A 16745-nucleotide genomic window follows, 5' to 3' on the forward strand; every position below is an offset into this window, starting at 1 on the left:
GCGAGGCGTCACAAGGGCGTGAGTGACTGTGCACAAGGCATCCCGGTCTAGAAAGGCGCAACTGGCGCACCAGGCGAACCTGGTGGAAAGCTCTCCTGGAGGCGGCCGTCAAATGGTCTTCAAAAGACAGCCGTTCATCCAGGAGAACGCCCAAATTGCGCACCCTCTCCATCGGGGCCAATGACTCGCTCCCGACAGTCAGCGCGGACTCAGCTGACTGTACCGGGATGCCGCATCCACAGCCACTCCGTCTTGGAGGATTGAGCTTGAGCCTGTTTCTCCCCATCCAGACCCGTCGGCTTCCAAACACCGGGACAGCACTTGATAGCTTCATTGGGGTGGCCCGTGTGGAAAAGTACAGCTGGGTGTCATCAGCGTACAGCTGGTACCTCACACGAAGCCACTGATGATCTCACCCAGCGGCTTCATATAGATGTTGAACAGAAGGCGAGAGAATCGGCCCTGCGGCACCCACAAGTGAGGCGCCTCGGGGCCGACCTCTGCCCGTCAACACCGTCTGCGACGGTCGGAGAGATAGGAGGAGAACCACCGATAAACGGTGCCTCCCACTCCCAATCCTCCAACCGGCGCAGCAGGATACCATGGTCGATGGTATCAAAAGCCGCTGAGAGGTCTAATAGGACCAGGGCAGAGGAACAACCCCTATCCCTGGCCCTCCAGAGATCATCCACCAACGCGACCAAAGCCGCCTCAGTGCTGTAACCGGGCCGAAGCCGGACTGGAGCAGGTCCAGATAGACAGTTTCCTCCAGGTGCAGGGGAAACTGATATGCCACCATACTCTCTACAACCTTCGCCAGGCGGGTTGGAGACGATAATTACCTAAAACAGCGGGTCAGGAAGGCTTCTTGAGGAGGGCCTCACCACCGCCTCTTTCAAGGCGGCCGGAAAGACTCCTCCAACAAGGAAGCACTCGTAATCCCTGGAGCCAGCCTCGTGTCACCTCCTGAGTGGCCAGCACCAGCCAGGAGGGGCACGGGTCCAGTAAACACGTGGTGGCATTCAATCTACCCAGCAACCTGTCCATGTCCTCGGAGTCACAGGGTCAAACTCATCCCAGACAACATCACCAAGACCGCCTCAGATGCCCCGTCCGAATCGCCACAATTTTGGTCCAGACCGTCCCTAAGCTGAGCGATTTTATCGTATAGATAACGTTAAACTCCTCAGCACGTCCCTGCAGCGGGTCATCCCGCTCCCCTGGTGAAGGAGGCGGGTCACCAACAGGGCAGCTGGGCGGTTATCTGCCGGCGCAATGAGGGAGGAGGCGAGCAACGCCGCTTCCTCAGTGCCACTAGGTAGGTCCTAGTATAGGATCTAACTAGTGTCCGATCAACCTCTGAGCGGCTGGACCTCCAGGAACTCTCTAGGCGTCTTCTCCGGCGTTTCATCCCCTCAGCTCCTCGGAGAACCAAGGGCGGTTGGGATCTGCGCCGGGTCAGAGGCTGCAAAGGCACGACACGGTCTAAAGCCCCAGCCGCAGCCCGTTCCCAGGCTGCAGCTAGTTCCTCTGCCGTGCCGTGAGCCAGACCCTCAGGAAGTGGCCCAAGCTCCGTCCGAAACCTCTCTGGGTCCATCAGGCGCCTGGGACGGTACCAACGTAATGGTTCCGTCTCCCTGCGGTGTTGGGTAGCGGTCAGAAAGTCCAGGCGAAGGAGAGAGTGATCTGACCATGACAAAGGTTCAATGACTATTTCCTTTAAGTCCAGATCTCTCAACCACTGACCAGAGACAAAATCAGGTCCAGTGTGCCTCCCCCGATGTGAGTGGGGCCATCCACTACTTGAGTCAGGTCCAAGGCCGTCATGGAGGCCAAGAACTCCCGAGCTACTGTCGATGATGAGCCGGCAGATGGCAAGTTAAAGTCCCCCATGACTAAAAGTCTGGGGGTCTCCACTGCCACCCCGGCAAGCACCTCCAGGAGCTCGGGCAGGGCGGCTGTCACGCAGCAAGGAGCCAGGTACGCGACCAGCAAGCCCATCTGACATCTATGACCCCACCTCACAAAGAGGGATTCACACCCGGCAATCTGAGGTACAGTGGTCTCCCTCAGCTCTAGACTCTCTTTAATAACAACCGCCACCCCTCCACCCCTACCCTGGGCCCTCGGCTGATGGAATGCGCGGAAACCCGGTGGGCACATCTCAACCAGGGGCACACCCCCTTCAGTGCTCAACCAGGTCTCCGTAACGCCTATAATATCCGCGGCACCCCCCTGAATCAGATCATGTATTAGGGGGGCCTTATTGGCCACGGACCGTGCGTTGCATAACATCAGACGAAGGCCCAGGCTCTGAGGGTCTTGACCCTCCAGGGAACGGGAAAAGTCAGGGGGATCGGGGCACGCGATCACCTGCATACATCGAACGCGTGACCCCCTACGTCGATATGATCCCCCCCTTCCGCCATATCTGCCCCTCCCACTTACCGTGCAAATAGACTCACCCTCACACAAAGGAACATACCCCCCCCATAACCTCCGAACCCATTTGATAGTCGCCACGAGCATGCGCTGGAACTGGTTTCCCGACGGGCTACCCCCATCACCCGCCCTAACCCTCCCACCCCTTAAAAATACCCTGTCTAAAAAACCCCAAAGGCTCTTTCTTCTCTTTTCTTCTGGACCCCAACAACCATACATAGGATTCAAAAGGCATCTTCTGCTGGAATAAGTAGGATAGGCCAACCCCATTGGAAGAGTCATCATCTTAGATACAAAGGCCTTTGAAGATGATAACTGACTCCTTAAACTAGATCCAGAAGAAGATTGCAATCAGTGCAGCTTGCAAATAGTGCTGTGAGATGGTCCATCAAAGAGGCTCCAGGACTGCCTATGCCGCTGTATTCAGTATCAATTGTAGCTTCTGAATATATTTAAATGGCAGCCTCCTATAGAGAATCAGGTTATTGATTCTCTTTAACTTAATAATTCCAAGATTTTCTAGCCAAAGCACCTTCTCTAACCAAAGCAGTACTCTTTGATCACATCTTTAGCTGAGCAAGTGTTCAAGCACTGATCCAGTTTTTGCTTGGAATAAAGAAGTTTCATTTGAATCAAGCTCAACTGCTGTTGATAAAAAGCCAACTCCTGCTTGAATGTTGATAACTTTGGGGACATATCAGATATTTTTAAATGTCTCAGTCTGGTCTTCAACTCAAGTATTTCCTGGTAGTATAATTATTTAATTAATTACTAATTAATTCAGTAAGATAGGCCAAGGATATAGACTGGATTGGGATGTCATAATAATAACTTGAAAGAAGGCAGGGTCAAACCATTTGAACTGAATCGCTTTGATAATGAAATGGAGGTATATACATTTAATTAATAAATATTTCATAGTTGCCCCTTATGGAGGAATCCATAATGTCATTAAGAACTCAGATTAATAGCAACATTATTGATGAATCATCTCTTAGTAGTCTTCAATTTGCCAGTTTCTGTTCAATATTGAGAAATAACTTTTCATTATACATGTTATTTCATCATTGTTATTTGAACAGGATAGCGAAGAATAACATCATTTTGCATTTTAAAAATGAAAAGAAAATCATAAAATCATAAATTAAAGGCCCCTATCACAATTTGGAATAATTGTCTATTTAACAGCAATTATCATGGATTCATTGGTAACTGCTCTGAATGCATAGCACTGAACTCCGATGTAAGAACTGCAACAAAATAAACAAATTATCAATGGAAGACACAATAGAGTTTGGAAAGCTCTGAGTGTACTTTATCAATCTACACTGGTCATACTGACAATTATATTGATCCAGCAAGCTCAGCTGATGGACAGTTTATCTGAATTGCAAATGGCATTATGGAAGAAATCCTAACAGAGGATATATGACCAATTTAAAAACAAGAAAAAGAAAAGAAATCAGACTTAAGACACTGAAAGGAAAAATTTTCTGATGATTCTTTGCCAAATTGCTCAAAGAAACAGGCCTGGCAGGCAATTCATTTGCTTTTCTCCACAAAGCATTTTAAAGGATCTGCAATAACAAACCCACCCATATTTGTCTTTCTAAGCTATTATCAGTACTCACCAGTTGGTGGTCATTAACAATTATCAATTCAATGAACTTGGTCTCACTGTGGACAGTCCGATGACCTCGGTGAACCTGGGATGGGAAGAAGACACATTTACATTGGTAACTCTCCTGTTCTAAGAAGGATCTCCCCATTTGTGCCCAGGAACATATTTCATATACAGGCCTTTGTATGTTCCGATATTCTTTCTCCTTGCATTTTATAGTAAGGAAGCTCAATCAGAAGATTGGATTCCACCAATCTTCCATAACCTAGTGCTACTTAGGCACAGCTTAATTCCTGCAGGTTGTTAAGGATTAAGAGAAGTCAATACATCCAAAGAGCAATTGGAGAAAGTTAGTATATATTACACATTAAGCTTTCTAAGTTGTGAAATGCTATAAAACTTTAAGGTGTTGTATATAGTCAGTCAAAACATTGGTTTAATCACACAGCATTTTCATACCTCTCTTTTCAACAGCAATTATGCAATAGCCAGTGTAATTAATATTTTATTATTGCATTGTTTTTGTTCTCTTTCCTCTGGGAACTCAGGCATATATTCCATCCCTAGAATAACTCTGTGACATAGGTTGAGCTAAGTAAGAGATTATCTTCATATACTTAATGATCTGAGAGTGGATTTGAACCTAGATTTTCCCAGTTTTAGTCCAACACGTTAAACATGACACTATAGTACACTAATTGGGATACATGCACGCCTTGCTGCTTGATATGTGAGAATTTATCTAGCTGCCATTTATTATTCTAAAATAAAATAAAATAAAAATTTAACTACAATCCCAAAGTAGTAAAGGAATGTCTTCCAATAATGTTTTCAACCAAAATAAACAAAGATCTAATTTGTTTATCTTATTTATTAGATTTTTATCTTGCCTTTATTATAAAGTAATAAAGTAATATTATAAAGTAATTCAAGGCAATCACCCACCTGTGTTTTCATGGCTAAAACAGGACTAGAATTTACAGTCTCCTGGTTTCTAGACCAGCACTGTCAGAATATTCATGAACTGGAATGGAGACATGTTAACAAGGTCAGCCAATGAATAGGCATAGCAACTGGGTCAGCCAATAGGAGTTGAGACAGGAGGGAGTCTGGGCGTGGCTCTGTAGCTCTGAGTGATATGCTGAGAATTGAAACTGAAACTGCTTCTCTCCTCTGCCTATATTTTTTGCCTGTACCTCTCTACCACGTTGGAAAAATCTGCTCTTGGTATTGTATGTGTTATTTTATATATAAAGAGAAGTTAATGAATCCTGCTGAATCAGTTACCTGTGTGTGCTTTCTGGATTTTATTTTTGCAACCAACTCTGATAAACACCCTTAATAATATACAAAAATGTAGGGGAAGAGAAGTTAACCTGCTTTGTGTGATCCATTTTTTTTTTTATTATTATTATTATTATTATTATTATTATTATTATTATTATTATTATTATTATTATTATTATTATTATTATTATTATTAGCATTAGCATTAGCATTAGCATTAGCATTAGCATTTATATCCCGCCCCTCTCCGAAGACTCAGACTCGGTTTACACTATGTCAAGCAATAGTCTTCATCCATTTGTATATTATATACAAAGTCAACATTGCCCCCAACAATCTGGGTCCTCATTTTACCTACCTTATAAAGGATGGAAGGCTGAGTCAACCTTGGGCCTGGTGGGACTTGAACCTGCAGTAATTGCAAGCAGCTGCTGTTAATAACAGACTGCATTAGTCTGTTGAGCCACCAGAGGCCTATATTTAAAACAGTTTTAGTCAACCTGGTCCCTATCGCCCACAAGTGGGCGTTCCAGCTTTCATGGTGGGCGGTAGGGGTTTTGTCCGATACTGAAGCACTTTCCTTTTTTTTAATTTAATAGACTTTTTAAAAAAAATTCATAGCATTATTTAAAAACATTTTCATTTAAATTTTCATAAAATTCCCTGTGACAATTTAAATTTCTGAAAATATACTATTTGTATCGCTCGTGCATAAGTTTAGTTCACATTATGTAAGTGAAACTAAATTGTGCTATAGTGCAACCGCAAACAAAAGAGCCTCGTCCCAGAATAGCTCACGCATCTCCCCCCCAAACTGGTGGGCGGTTAGAAAATGTTACTACTAACAGAGATACAAAAGTGGGTGATAGGTATAAAAAGATTGACTACCCCTGATTTAAAAGAATAAATAAATGGGCCAAGTTAGACAACTTAAGACTTTCAAAATTTTCCAAAAAACAGTGCTTAGTTTGGATAGGCAGTTTACCAGTACCTATAAAGCATGAATGCAAATAAATAACTTCTATTCTTATGAAACATTTCCTCTTTCTTTGAAAAGCGTAAGTGGCCAGTAACAGATTGCTTAGCATAGTATTGCTTCCATGGGAGAATGAAAACATGGGGTCTTCCCTATATTTTGAAAATTTTGTGACAGTTCATTGAGTATGGGGGCTCTGAGATTTTTAGATTGATGTGTGATTGATTTTTAGATTTTTAGATTAATGCTGCTTATGTCTGCTCTACACTAATGGGAAGCAAACTCCATGAAGATAACAGAATTGGAAGAGATCTTTGAGGTCTTCCAGGGGTCCCCAATCCTTAGGCCACAGCCTATTGCCAGGCGGCGGCCTGTTTAAAACCAGACTGCACATGCAATGGGCAAGCATGTGTACAAAGCTCCACTCACGCGAGCAGTGGGCAAGCATGTACACACAAAGCTCCACTTGCATATGAACAGAGCTTTGCATGCAAGCACTTTCAGCTTGCACAAGTGGAGCTTCATACGTGAACACAAGCACCTTCTGCTCATGCCAGGCTGGGCTGCGAAGGTGGAAAGGTTGGGGACCGCTATTCTAGTTCAATCCCCTGCTCAAGCAGAAGACCATACAATTTTGGATAAATGGCTATCCAATCTCTTCTTAAAAACCTTCAGTGATGGGACAACCACAAGTTCTGGAGGCAAATCGTTGCACTGATTAATTGTTTGCCAACTCAGAAAGCTCAAACTGCCCAAGGAGCTGCCGATCCAGTTCTATGGAGGAATTATTGAGTCTGTCATCTGCACCTCTATAACTGTCTGGTTTGGTTCTGCAACCCAATAAGACAGACACAGACTTCAGAGGATAATTAGAACTGCAGAAAAAACAATGGCTACCAACCTGCCTTCCATTGAGGACCTGTATACTGCATCAATCAAAAAGAGGGCTGTGAAAATATTTACAGATCCCTCACATCCTGGACATAAACTGTTTCAACTCCTACCCTCAAAATGATGCTATAGAGCACTACACACCAGAACAACTAGACACAAGAACAGTTTTTTCCCCGAAAGCCATCACTCTGCTAAACAAATAATTCTCTCAGCACTGTCAAACTGTTTACTAAATCTGCACTATTAATCTTCTCATCGTTCCCATCACCCATCTCCTTCCACTTATGACTGTAACTTCGTTGCTTATATCCTTACAATTTATACTGTAATTAATTGTTTCCTGATTGCTTAAGTGTATGACTATCATTAAGTGTTGTATCATTAAATGTTAAATTTGTACCCTATGACTATCATTAAGTGTTGTAAGTGTTGTACCTTGATGAAGGTATCTTTTCTTTTATGTACACTGAGAGCATATGCACCAAGACAAATTGGATAAAGTGTGTCCAATCACACTTGGCCAATAAAAAATTCTATTCTGTTCTGTTAGGAAATTTCTCCTTAGTTCTAGATTGATTCTTTCCTTGATTAGTTTCCATCCATTGCTTCTTGTCCTGCCTTCAGGTGCTTTGGAGAATAGCTTGACCCCCTCTTCTTTGTGACAGGCCCTCAGATATTGGAAGACTTGCTTTCATCTCATCCCTAGTCCTTCTTTTCACTAGTCTAGGTATAACCAATTTCTGTAACTATTCTTCATATGTTTTAGCCTTCAGACCCCTAATTAACTTTGTTGCTCTTCTCTGCACTCCTTCCAGAATCTCAACATTTTTTTAATATTGTGGCAACCAAAACTGGATGTACTATTCCAAGTATGGTCTTACCAAGGCATTATAAAGTGGTACTAATACTTCACATGATCTTGATTCTCAATTTCAGAAAAAGATTGTATAGAAAGGCCATCCCAGCATAACAGGTCATGCTAGGAATCTATGCATTAAAAAATTCTGCTCTGTTTTTCAGGTATAGTAAATTCACATTCTTGGGTCTTCTGCTTTTAAAACTGATGATTACTGTCATTTAGTAAATTTACCTGTCTTCGCCGACGCAGTTTAGGAAGCCCAGGAGGAATGTAGTAGTTCAATGCAGAAAATAAACACCCTGGGAGAAAAGAATACATATTATTTATTGGAGAGGGATATCATATATGGAAAAATAGGTAATCAGATTTTCAGATATTTAAACTGAGACAAAAGATGTGATCAGACAAGGAACAGTATAGTATAGTAATCTATATATGCTGATTTATAATCTTATGGTACCATTCTGATACAATTATACTAAAATATCTAGCATAACTACCTGCTACCAATTTATGATATTTCTTCCAATGCATACCAGTTGAGATGTCTGAGAGAAGAAATCATCTTAATGCTCACCACCTACTGGAAGAAATATTTTTGCTGCTTTCTATTCAAACTCGGTGCAAAAACACAAGAGATAGTTGTCATCCTCCTTTCAGAAAACATGTCTTAGAAATTACAGCTCAGTGTCAGAGCTATCTATATCAGGTCTGCTGGGTACCTGAGACACGTAATCATCTCAACTTATCTCCCTTCTTTGGTAAGAAAAAATCCTGCCAAAAAATAATTGGCTATATGTTTTCATGGAATCTCAGTGTATGCAAAGCAGAGCTTCATTTCAATTAACAGAAATCTTCTAGAATAGTCTGTCCCTGAAGTTTTCAAAATTCCATAGATAAATCTCTATCACTGGACACTTAAAGACATTACAGACTAAACCTATTTATTGTCAAGAGCACTCTGGCTACGAAACACTACCTGGGTTGCTCATAGGTGATTCAGTTCAATTTGGCATTTTGTTATATCCAGTAATCATCCCTGTATCTTAATCCAGTATTTTTTCGCTTCGGAGCACGTCCACCAGGCATGAAAGAAGGTACCTTGATGTTGATTACATTTCCAGCACTTTGGACTTAGGTTCGGGTACACTTTGGCCAATCTATCTGGCGCTAGGTGCCAGCGGTAAAGCATTTTATATTGATTTTCTTTGTAAGCAGTAGATTTGGTTAATTTTAAATTTTTATTCCAGATTAATTCCCAATTATCTAAATCTATATTGTGCCCTATATTCTTTGCATGCAATCATCAGTTCTTTTATCACCTCTTCCATTCTATCAAACTCTAGTAGGTATTTATATAATTTAGATATTAATTTTCCTTTTGGGCTTATCAATAATTTGTCTAGTTGATTTGGTTCCAAATTAATTCCAAATTCTTCCATGACTTTCTTATATCTGGATTGCAATTGTAAATATGGCCACCAATCTATTGTTGGTGTTCCTTTAATGTCTGAATGTTTTTAAGTTTTCCCTGTTTGTCTAATATTTCCTAATATCTTGGCATCTTACTTATGTCTAGTGTATTGGGGGGGGGGATCATCGTCTCCATAGTGGATAACCAACCAGGAATTTTCATATAGTGTTTTTTCCTTGTGTTTTGCCAATTCCGTACCAATGCATTTCTTATTCTATGTCTGTAAAAATATGAATGTGTCTAACTTCCTTTATCACACCTGAAGGCGTGCCACCCCTTTTGTAAATCATGGTCTTCCAATGCTATAATTCTTCTATTATTTAAATTGACCCATTCCCTTATCCAAACCAAAGATGCCCCCTTATGGTAAAGTTCCCATGCTGGAAGTCCAAAGCCACCCCATCTCTACTATCTTGAAGAGTGGATAATTTAATTCTTGCCTTCTTTCCTGCCCAGACAAATTTTGTGGTAATTTTATTAAGTTCTCCAAAGAATTTTCTGTCTAATAATATGGGGACTGTCTGGAATAATAGTCTATTATATAGAATAATATAGTAATTTAGGTAGGACATTCATCTTAATAACTGCTATCCTATCTAAAAGTGATAGCTGTAACCTAACCCATCTTTCCAAATCGATCTTTAATTTTTGAGCTAAAGCTATATAGTTGTCCTCTTTAAGTGATGAACATTTTGCTGTTAGCCATATCCCTAAATATTTGATTTTTTTTACAATTTGTAAACCCATTTCCATTTCCAATTCTTCCTTCCGTTTGGTTATTAAATTTTTAACTATCATTTTAGTTTTCCCTTTATTGATTTTAAGTCAGACACTTCCCCATATCTTTCTATTTCTTGTATTAGGGTGGGACCGGATTCCAAAGGCTCTTCAATGATGAATACTATATCATCCGCGAAGGCCTATATTTTAAACTGAGACAAAAGATGTGATCAGACAAGGAACAGTATAGTATAGTAATCTATATATGCTGATTTATAATCTTATGGTACCATTCTGATACAATTATACTAAAATATCTAGCATAACTACCTGCTACCAATTTATGATATTTCTTCCAATGCATACCAATTGAGATGTCTGAGAAGAAATCATCTTAATGCTCACCACCTACTGGAAGAAATATTTTGCTGCTTTCTATTCAAACTCGTGCAAAACACAAGAGATAGTTGTCATCCTCCTTTCAGAAAACATGTCTTAGAAATTACAGCTCAGTGTCAGAGCTATCTATATCAGGTCTGCTGGGTACCTGAGACACGTAATCATCTCAACTTATCTCCCTTCTTTGGTAAGAAAAAATCCTGCCAAAAAATAATTGGCTATATGTTTTCATGGAATCTCAGTGTATGCAAAGCAGAGCTTCATTTCAATTAACATAAATCTTCTAGAATAGTCTGTCCCTGAAGTTTTCAAAATTCCATAGATAAATCTCTATCACTGGACACTTAAAGACATTACAGATTAAACCTATTTATTGTCAAGAGCACTCTGGCTATGAAACACTACCTGGGTTGCTCATAGGTGAAAAGCATTTTCCTGAGAGGTGAGAATAGGCATGGTGGGCATTGATGAATTAGATTCTTTTCCCTTTAAAGTTTTAAAATACAGCCAACAATTATTATTTAATTAGATCTTCTTTTCAATTTACCTACATATTTAGTTTTAATTTTGCATAACTTTTCACACACCATACACACTGTTCATTTTCAGAAAGTTGTCTCCAGGAATTCTTAACTCTATTTGTTTTTCACAATATCAGGCAAAGGAAAACCATTTCTTTCTGAACAAAAGATTTACTGTATCTCCAGTAAGATACAATAAACTCCAATTATACTTTGGGGTGTTACCAGGAAAAAAAATGCAGTTTCTCCATTCCAAAATGAACTTCATCAAAATTGAGAATTTTTTTTTTCTCCAGCTGGAAAATGGCCTGAATTCTGAAGAATCCTGGGGTAGTATGTGATAGAAACCTAAATAGGAAATTTCTCTTTAGTTCTAGATTGATTCTTTCCTTGATTAATTTCCATTGATTACTTCTTGTTCTGCCTTCAGATGCTTTGGAGAATAGCTTGACCCCCTCTTCTTTGTGACAGGCCCTCAGATATTGGAAGACTTGCTTTCATCTCATCCCTAGTCCTTCTTTTCACTAGTCTAGGTATAACCAATTTCTGTAACTATTCTTCATATGTTTTAGCCTTCAGACCCCTAATTATCTTTGTTGCTCTTCTCTGCACTCCTTCCAGAATCTCAACATTTTTTTAATATTGTGACAACCAAAACTGGATGTACTATTCCAAGTATGGTCTTACCAAGGCATTATAAAGTGGTACTAATACTTCACATGATCTTGATTCTCAATTTCAGATAAAGATTGTATAGAAAGGCCATCCCAGCATAACAGGTCATTCTAGGAATCTATGCATTAAAAAATTGTGCTGTTTTTCAGGTATAGTAAATTCACATTCTTGGGTCTTCTGCTTTTAAAACTGATGATTACTGTCATTTAGTAAATTTACCTGTCTTCGCCGACGCAGTTTAGGAAGCCCAGGAGGAATGTAGTAGTTCAATGCAGAAAATAAACACCCTGGGAGAAAAGAATACATATTATTTATTGGAGAGGGATATCATATATGGAAAAATAGGTAATCAGATTTTCAGATATTTAAACTGAGACAAAAGATGTGATCAGACAAGGAACAGTATAGTATAGTAATCTATATATGCTGATTTATAATCTTATGGTACCATTCTGATACAATTATACTAAAATATCTAGCATAACTACCTGCTACCAATTTATGATATTTCTTCCAATGCATACCAATTGAGATGTCTGAGAGAAGAAATCATCTTAATGCTCACCACCTACTGGAAGAAATATTTTGCTGCTTTCTATTCAAACTCGTGCAAAACACAAGAGATAGTTGTCATCCTCCTTTCAGAAAACATGTCTTAGAAATTACAGCTCAGTGTCAGAGCTATCTATATCAGGTCTGCTGGGTACCTGAGACACGTAATCATCTCAACTTATCTCCTTCTTTGGTAAGAAAAAATCCTGCCAAAAAATAATTGGCTATATGTTTTCATGGAATCTCAGTGTATGCAAAGCAGAGCTTCATTTCAATTAACAGAAATCTTCTAGAATAGTCTGTCCCTGAAGTTTTCAAAATTCCATAGATAAATCTCTATCACTGGACACTTAAAGACATTACAGACTAAACCTATTTATTGTCAAGAGCACTCTGGCTACGAAACACTACCTGGGTTGCTCATAGGTGATTCAGTTCAATTTGGCATTTTGTTATATCCTGTAACCATCCCTGTATCTTAATCCAGTACTTTTTCTTGGGCATGTCCACCAGGCATGAAAGAGGGTACCTTGATGTTGATTACATTTCCAAGACTTTGGACTTAGATTCGGGTACATTTTGGCCAACATATCTGGTGCTAGGTGCCAGCGGTGAAGCATTTTATATTGATTTTCTTTATAAGCAGTAGATTTGGTTAATTTTAAATTTTTATTCCAGATTAATTCCCAATTATCTAAATCTATATTGTGCCCTATATTCTTTGCATGCAATCATCAGTTCTTTTATCACCTCTTCCATTCTATCAAACTCTAGTAGGTATTTATATAATTTAGATATTAATTTTCCTTCTGGGCCTATCAATAATTTGTCTAATTGGTTTGGTTCCAAATCAATTCCAAATTCTTCCATGTCTTTCTTATATCTGGATTGCAATTGTAAATATGGCCACCAATCTATCAATATTCCCTGTTCCTTTAATGTCTGAATGTTTTTAAATTTTCCCTGTTTGTCTAATATTTCCTAATATCTTGGCATCTTACTTATGTCTAGTGTATTGGGGGGGGATCATCGTCTCCATAGTGGATAACCAGCCAGGAATTTTCATATAGTGTTTTTTCCTTGTGTTTTGCCAATTCCGTACCAATGCATTTCTTATTCTATGTCTGTAAAAATATGAATGTGTCTAACTTCCTTTATCACACCTGAAGGCGTGCCACCCCTTTTGTAAATCATGGCCTTCCAATGCTATAATTCTTCTATTATTTAAATTGACCCATTCCCTTATCCAAACCAAAGATGCCCCCTTATGGTAAAGTTCCCATGCTGGAAGTCCAAAGCCACCTTATCTCTACTATCTTGAAGAGTGGATAATTTAATTCTTGCCTTCTTTCCTGCCCAGACAAATTTTGTGGTAATTTTATTAAGTTCTCCAAAGAATTTTCTGTCTAATAATATGGGGACTGTCTGGAATAAGTATAGTAATTTAGGTAGGACATTCATCTTAATAACTGCTATCCTACCTAAAAGTGATAGCTGTAACCTAACCCATCTTTCCAAATCGATCTTTAATTTTTGAGCTAAAGCCATATAGTTGTCCTCCTTAAGTGATGAACATTTTGCTGTTAGCCATATCCCTAAATATTTGATTTTTTTTACAATTTGTAAACCCATTTCCATTTCCAATTCTTCCTTCCGTTTGGTTATTAAATTTTTAACTATCATTTTAGTTTTCCCTTTATTGATTTTAAGTCAGACACTTCCCCATATCTTTCTATTTCTTGTATTAGGGTGGGACCGGATTCCAAAGGCTCTTCAATGATGAATACTATATCATCCGCGAAGGCCTATATTTTAAACTCTTCTCCTTTAACTTTTGTTCCTTTTATTCCTCAATTTGCTCTTATGCTATTTAGAAATACTTCTAATATTAGGATAAAAAGAAGTGGCGACAATGGACATCCTTGGCGTACACCTTTGGTTATTTGGAAGGTGTTGGTGGTATCTCCATTTATTATAATTTTGCATAACTTTTCACACACCATACACACTGTTCATTTTCAGAAAGTTGTCTCCAGGAATTCTTAACTCTATTTGTTTTTCACAATATCAGGCAAAGGAAAACCATTTCTTTCTGAACAAAAGATTTACTGTATCTCCAGTAAGATACAATAAACTCCAATTATACTTTGGGGTGTTACCAGGAAAAAAAATGCAGTTTCTCCATTCCAAAATGAACATCAAAATTGAGAATTTTTTTTTCTCCAGCTGGAAAATGGCCTGAATTCTGAAGAATCCTGGGGTAATATGTGATAGAAACCTAAATAGGAAATTTCCTGTTTGCAAGAAGCATAGAAGACTCTGGACAGTCTTCACGTGTTAAAGTAAACTTAGTATTGGATTCTATATGCATGAGAATGGCATTTCAGATAATTTAATAAAATAGCAAATAGCTCAAGGTCTATACTGAGAACCAATACTGTGACTTCTGAGTTAAAACCAAGGTTATCCAGCCACAAAGGAAATTTTTCAACTGGTTACATATTTCATTAGACATTGGGGAGAAAAGGTTCAGGCTATTCTTTGAAGACTGTTTAGCAGTTGCAACTGGAGTAAAATATAGCAAAGAAGTGGCTATGATTGATCCACGACTTGCACTTGCCTACCTTTTATGGAGGTTTTTTTTTTAATGTGTGGGGGGGAGATAATTTTAGTTTTAAGTTTTTTATTTGATTTTAAAGATTATTTTGTTTTTACTGTTTTCCTATATTTTGTTTATTGGTTGTTTTGAAATATTGTGTTACTCAGTCACAAATGGTTGGCTACATAAATTGAATAAAATAAAAAATAAATAAAATAAAAAATTAAAATAATAAAATAAAATAATAAAATAAAATATCAAATCTATTCTCCACTTTAAATGCAGGAGAAGACTTCTTGTGTTTCTTTCAGACCATGAAACATATTCCTTTGAAAATCATATCATTTCTTTAAACAGGCTTTCAACTATTAGACGATTATGCCATCTATTTTATTAGGAAGTTTAATCTAGGTTTTTAATTGTTTTTTTTTAATTACCCACCTTAAGTACCCCCAAAGGAAAAGAAAATAGGTGAAAATAAAATACACATAAGTCAGGGGGAAAGATTGGTAATGAAAGATTCATTGAGGATACATTTGTATCTCAGTACTCAACAAATTAAAGAAATTAAATGCAGCAGATTTGCAATAGAATACATGTAATTTATTGGGACTATGGTAAGAACAGAATTCTAAAAATTTAAAGGAATGCAGAGATAAAAGCTGGAAACTTATTTACCCCAATTTCAAAATTAATTACAAGGCACCAAAACCTCTTGATATAAAGGCATGTTTACCTGGTTCTGTGCAACCACGGGACATGTGAGGTACTGGTGTCTGGTTGATCTGGTGAGGAAGTGGCTCCTGCTGCAGGGGATTAAAAAAAGAAAAAAAATATTGCCACAAAAAGCATGTATTTACATTGGTATCAGGCAATACTTAATTCACTTCAGTTTAATTAAAATGTTCATAGTATTGTTATTTATTTAAAATCCTTTACCTTTTTTTACTAATGGATAGGAAGACTAAAACCAGGCTGCCTACATTCTTATGTCAGAATTGTGCAATTTCATTCATTAAACTCCCTTTTTATGACCCTATAATCCCTTAATTCAAGGTAGAGTTTGGGCGACTGGATAGAGATTAACTTTTTTTCCCCTTCTACCTTAAGAGACAAACATCTGCCAACTCCCAAGGACTGAACTCTCAACCTTCCAAATGGGAGGCAAAAGTCTCCACCACTAGGCCACTACGCCATTCATTGCAATTTCATTCACTCTTGGGTCTCTATTAAGATAATTTTTCAGACAATCTGTGAGAGTTGAATTAATTAATCACAGAATAGGAAGGATCATGATAGCAAGTTTCTTCCTTTACATATATTTATTTGAAGCCCCCCCTTTCACGGATTACTGCCTTGTCGTGGCGAAGGGGCTTGCGGAGCTCAATGAAGCTATGAGCTATGCCATGCAGGGCAACTCAAGAGGGACAGGTCATAGCAGAGAGCTCTGACAAAATGTGATCCACTGGAGAAGGAAATGGCAATCCATTCCAGTATCTTTGCTATGAAAACCCCATGGATAATACCAAACGAAGAAAAGAGATGATGCCAGAAGATGAGCCCCTCAGGTCAGAAGGTGTCCAATATGCTACTGGGGAAGAGCAGAGGGCTAGTACTAGTGGCGCCAGAAAGAATGAAGCAAAAAAGCCGAAAGGACGCTCAGCTGTGGATATATCTGATGGTGAAAGGAAAGTTTGATGCTGCAAAGATCTTTTCTCCATAGGAA

General features: G+C 39.0%; 1 protein-coding gene across 14 annotated transcripts in view; it reads right to left on the reverse strand.

Moving 5' to 3' along the window:
• ADAM11 (ADAM metallopeptidase domain 11) overlaps positions 1-16745 on the reverse strand; it is a 154841-nt gene that overhangs the window by 33775 nt on the left and 104321 nt on the right. For 13 of the 14 annotated variants that reach the window (XM_058184100.1, XM_058184099.1, XM_058184098.1 and 10 more), the window contains 3 exons: positions 15756-15825; positions 12088-12155; positions 4074-4148 (listed from right to left, as the gene is read on the reverse strand). In XM_058184100.1, coding sequence (XP_058040083.1) covers positions 4074-4148; positions 12088-12155; positions 15756-15825 — 213 coding nt within the window. Of the gene's footprint in view, positions 1-4073; positions 4149-8310; positions 8379-12087; positions 12156-15755; positions 15826-16745 lie in introns of all 14 variants that reach the window. The other variant, XM_058184104.1, reaches the window with a different exon arrangement.

This window comes from Ahaetulla prasina, chromosome 4 (genome assembly GCF_028640845.1).
Source record: "Ahaetulla prasina isolate Xishuangbanna chromosome 4, ASM2864084v1, whole genome shotgun sequence".
NCBI classification, from domain to species: Eukaryota; Metazoa; Chordata; class Lepidosauria; order Squamata; family Colubridae; genus Ahaetulla; species Ahaetulla prasina.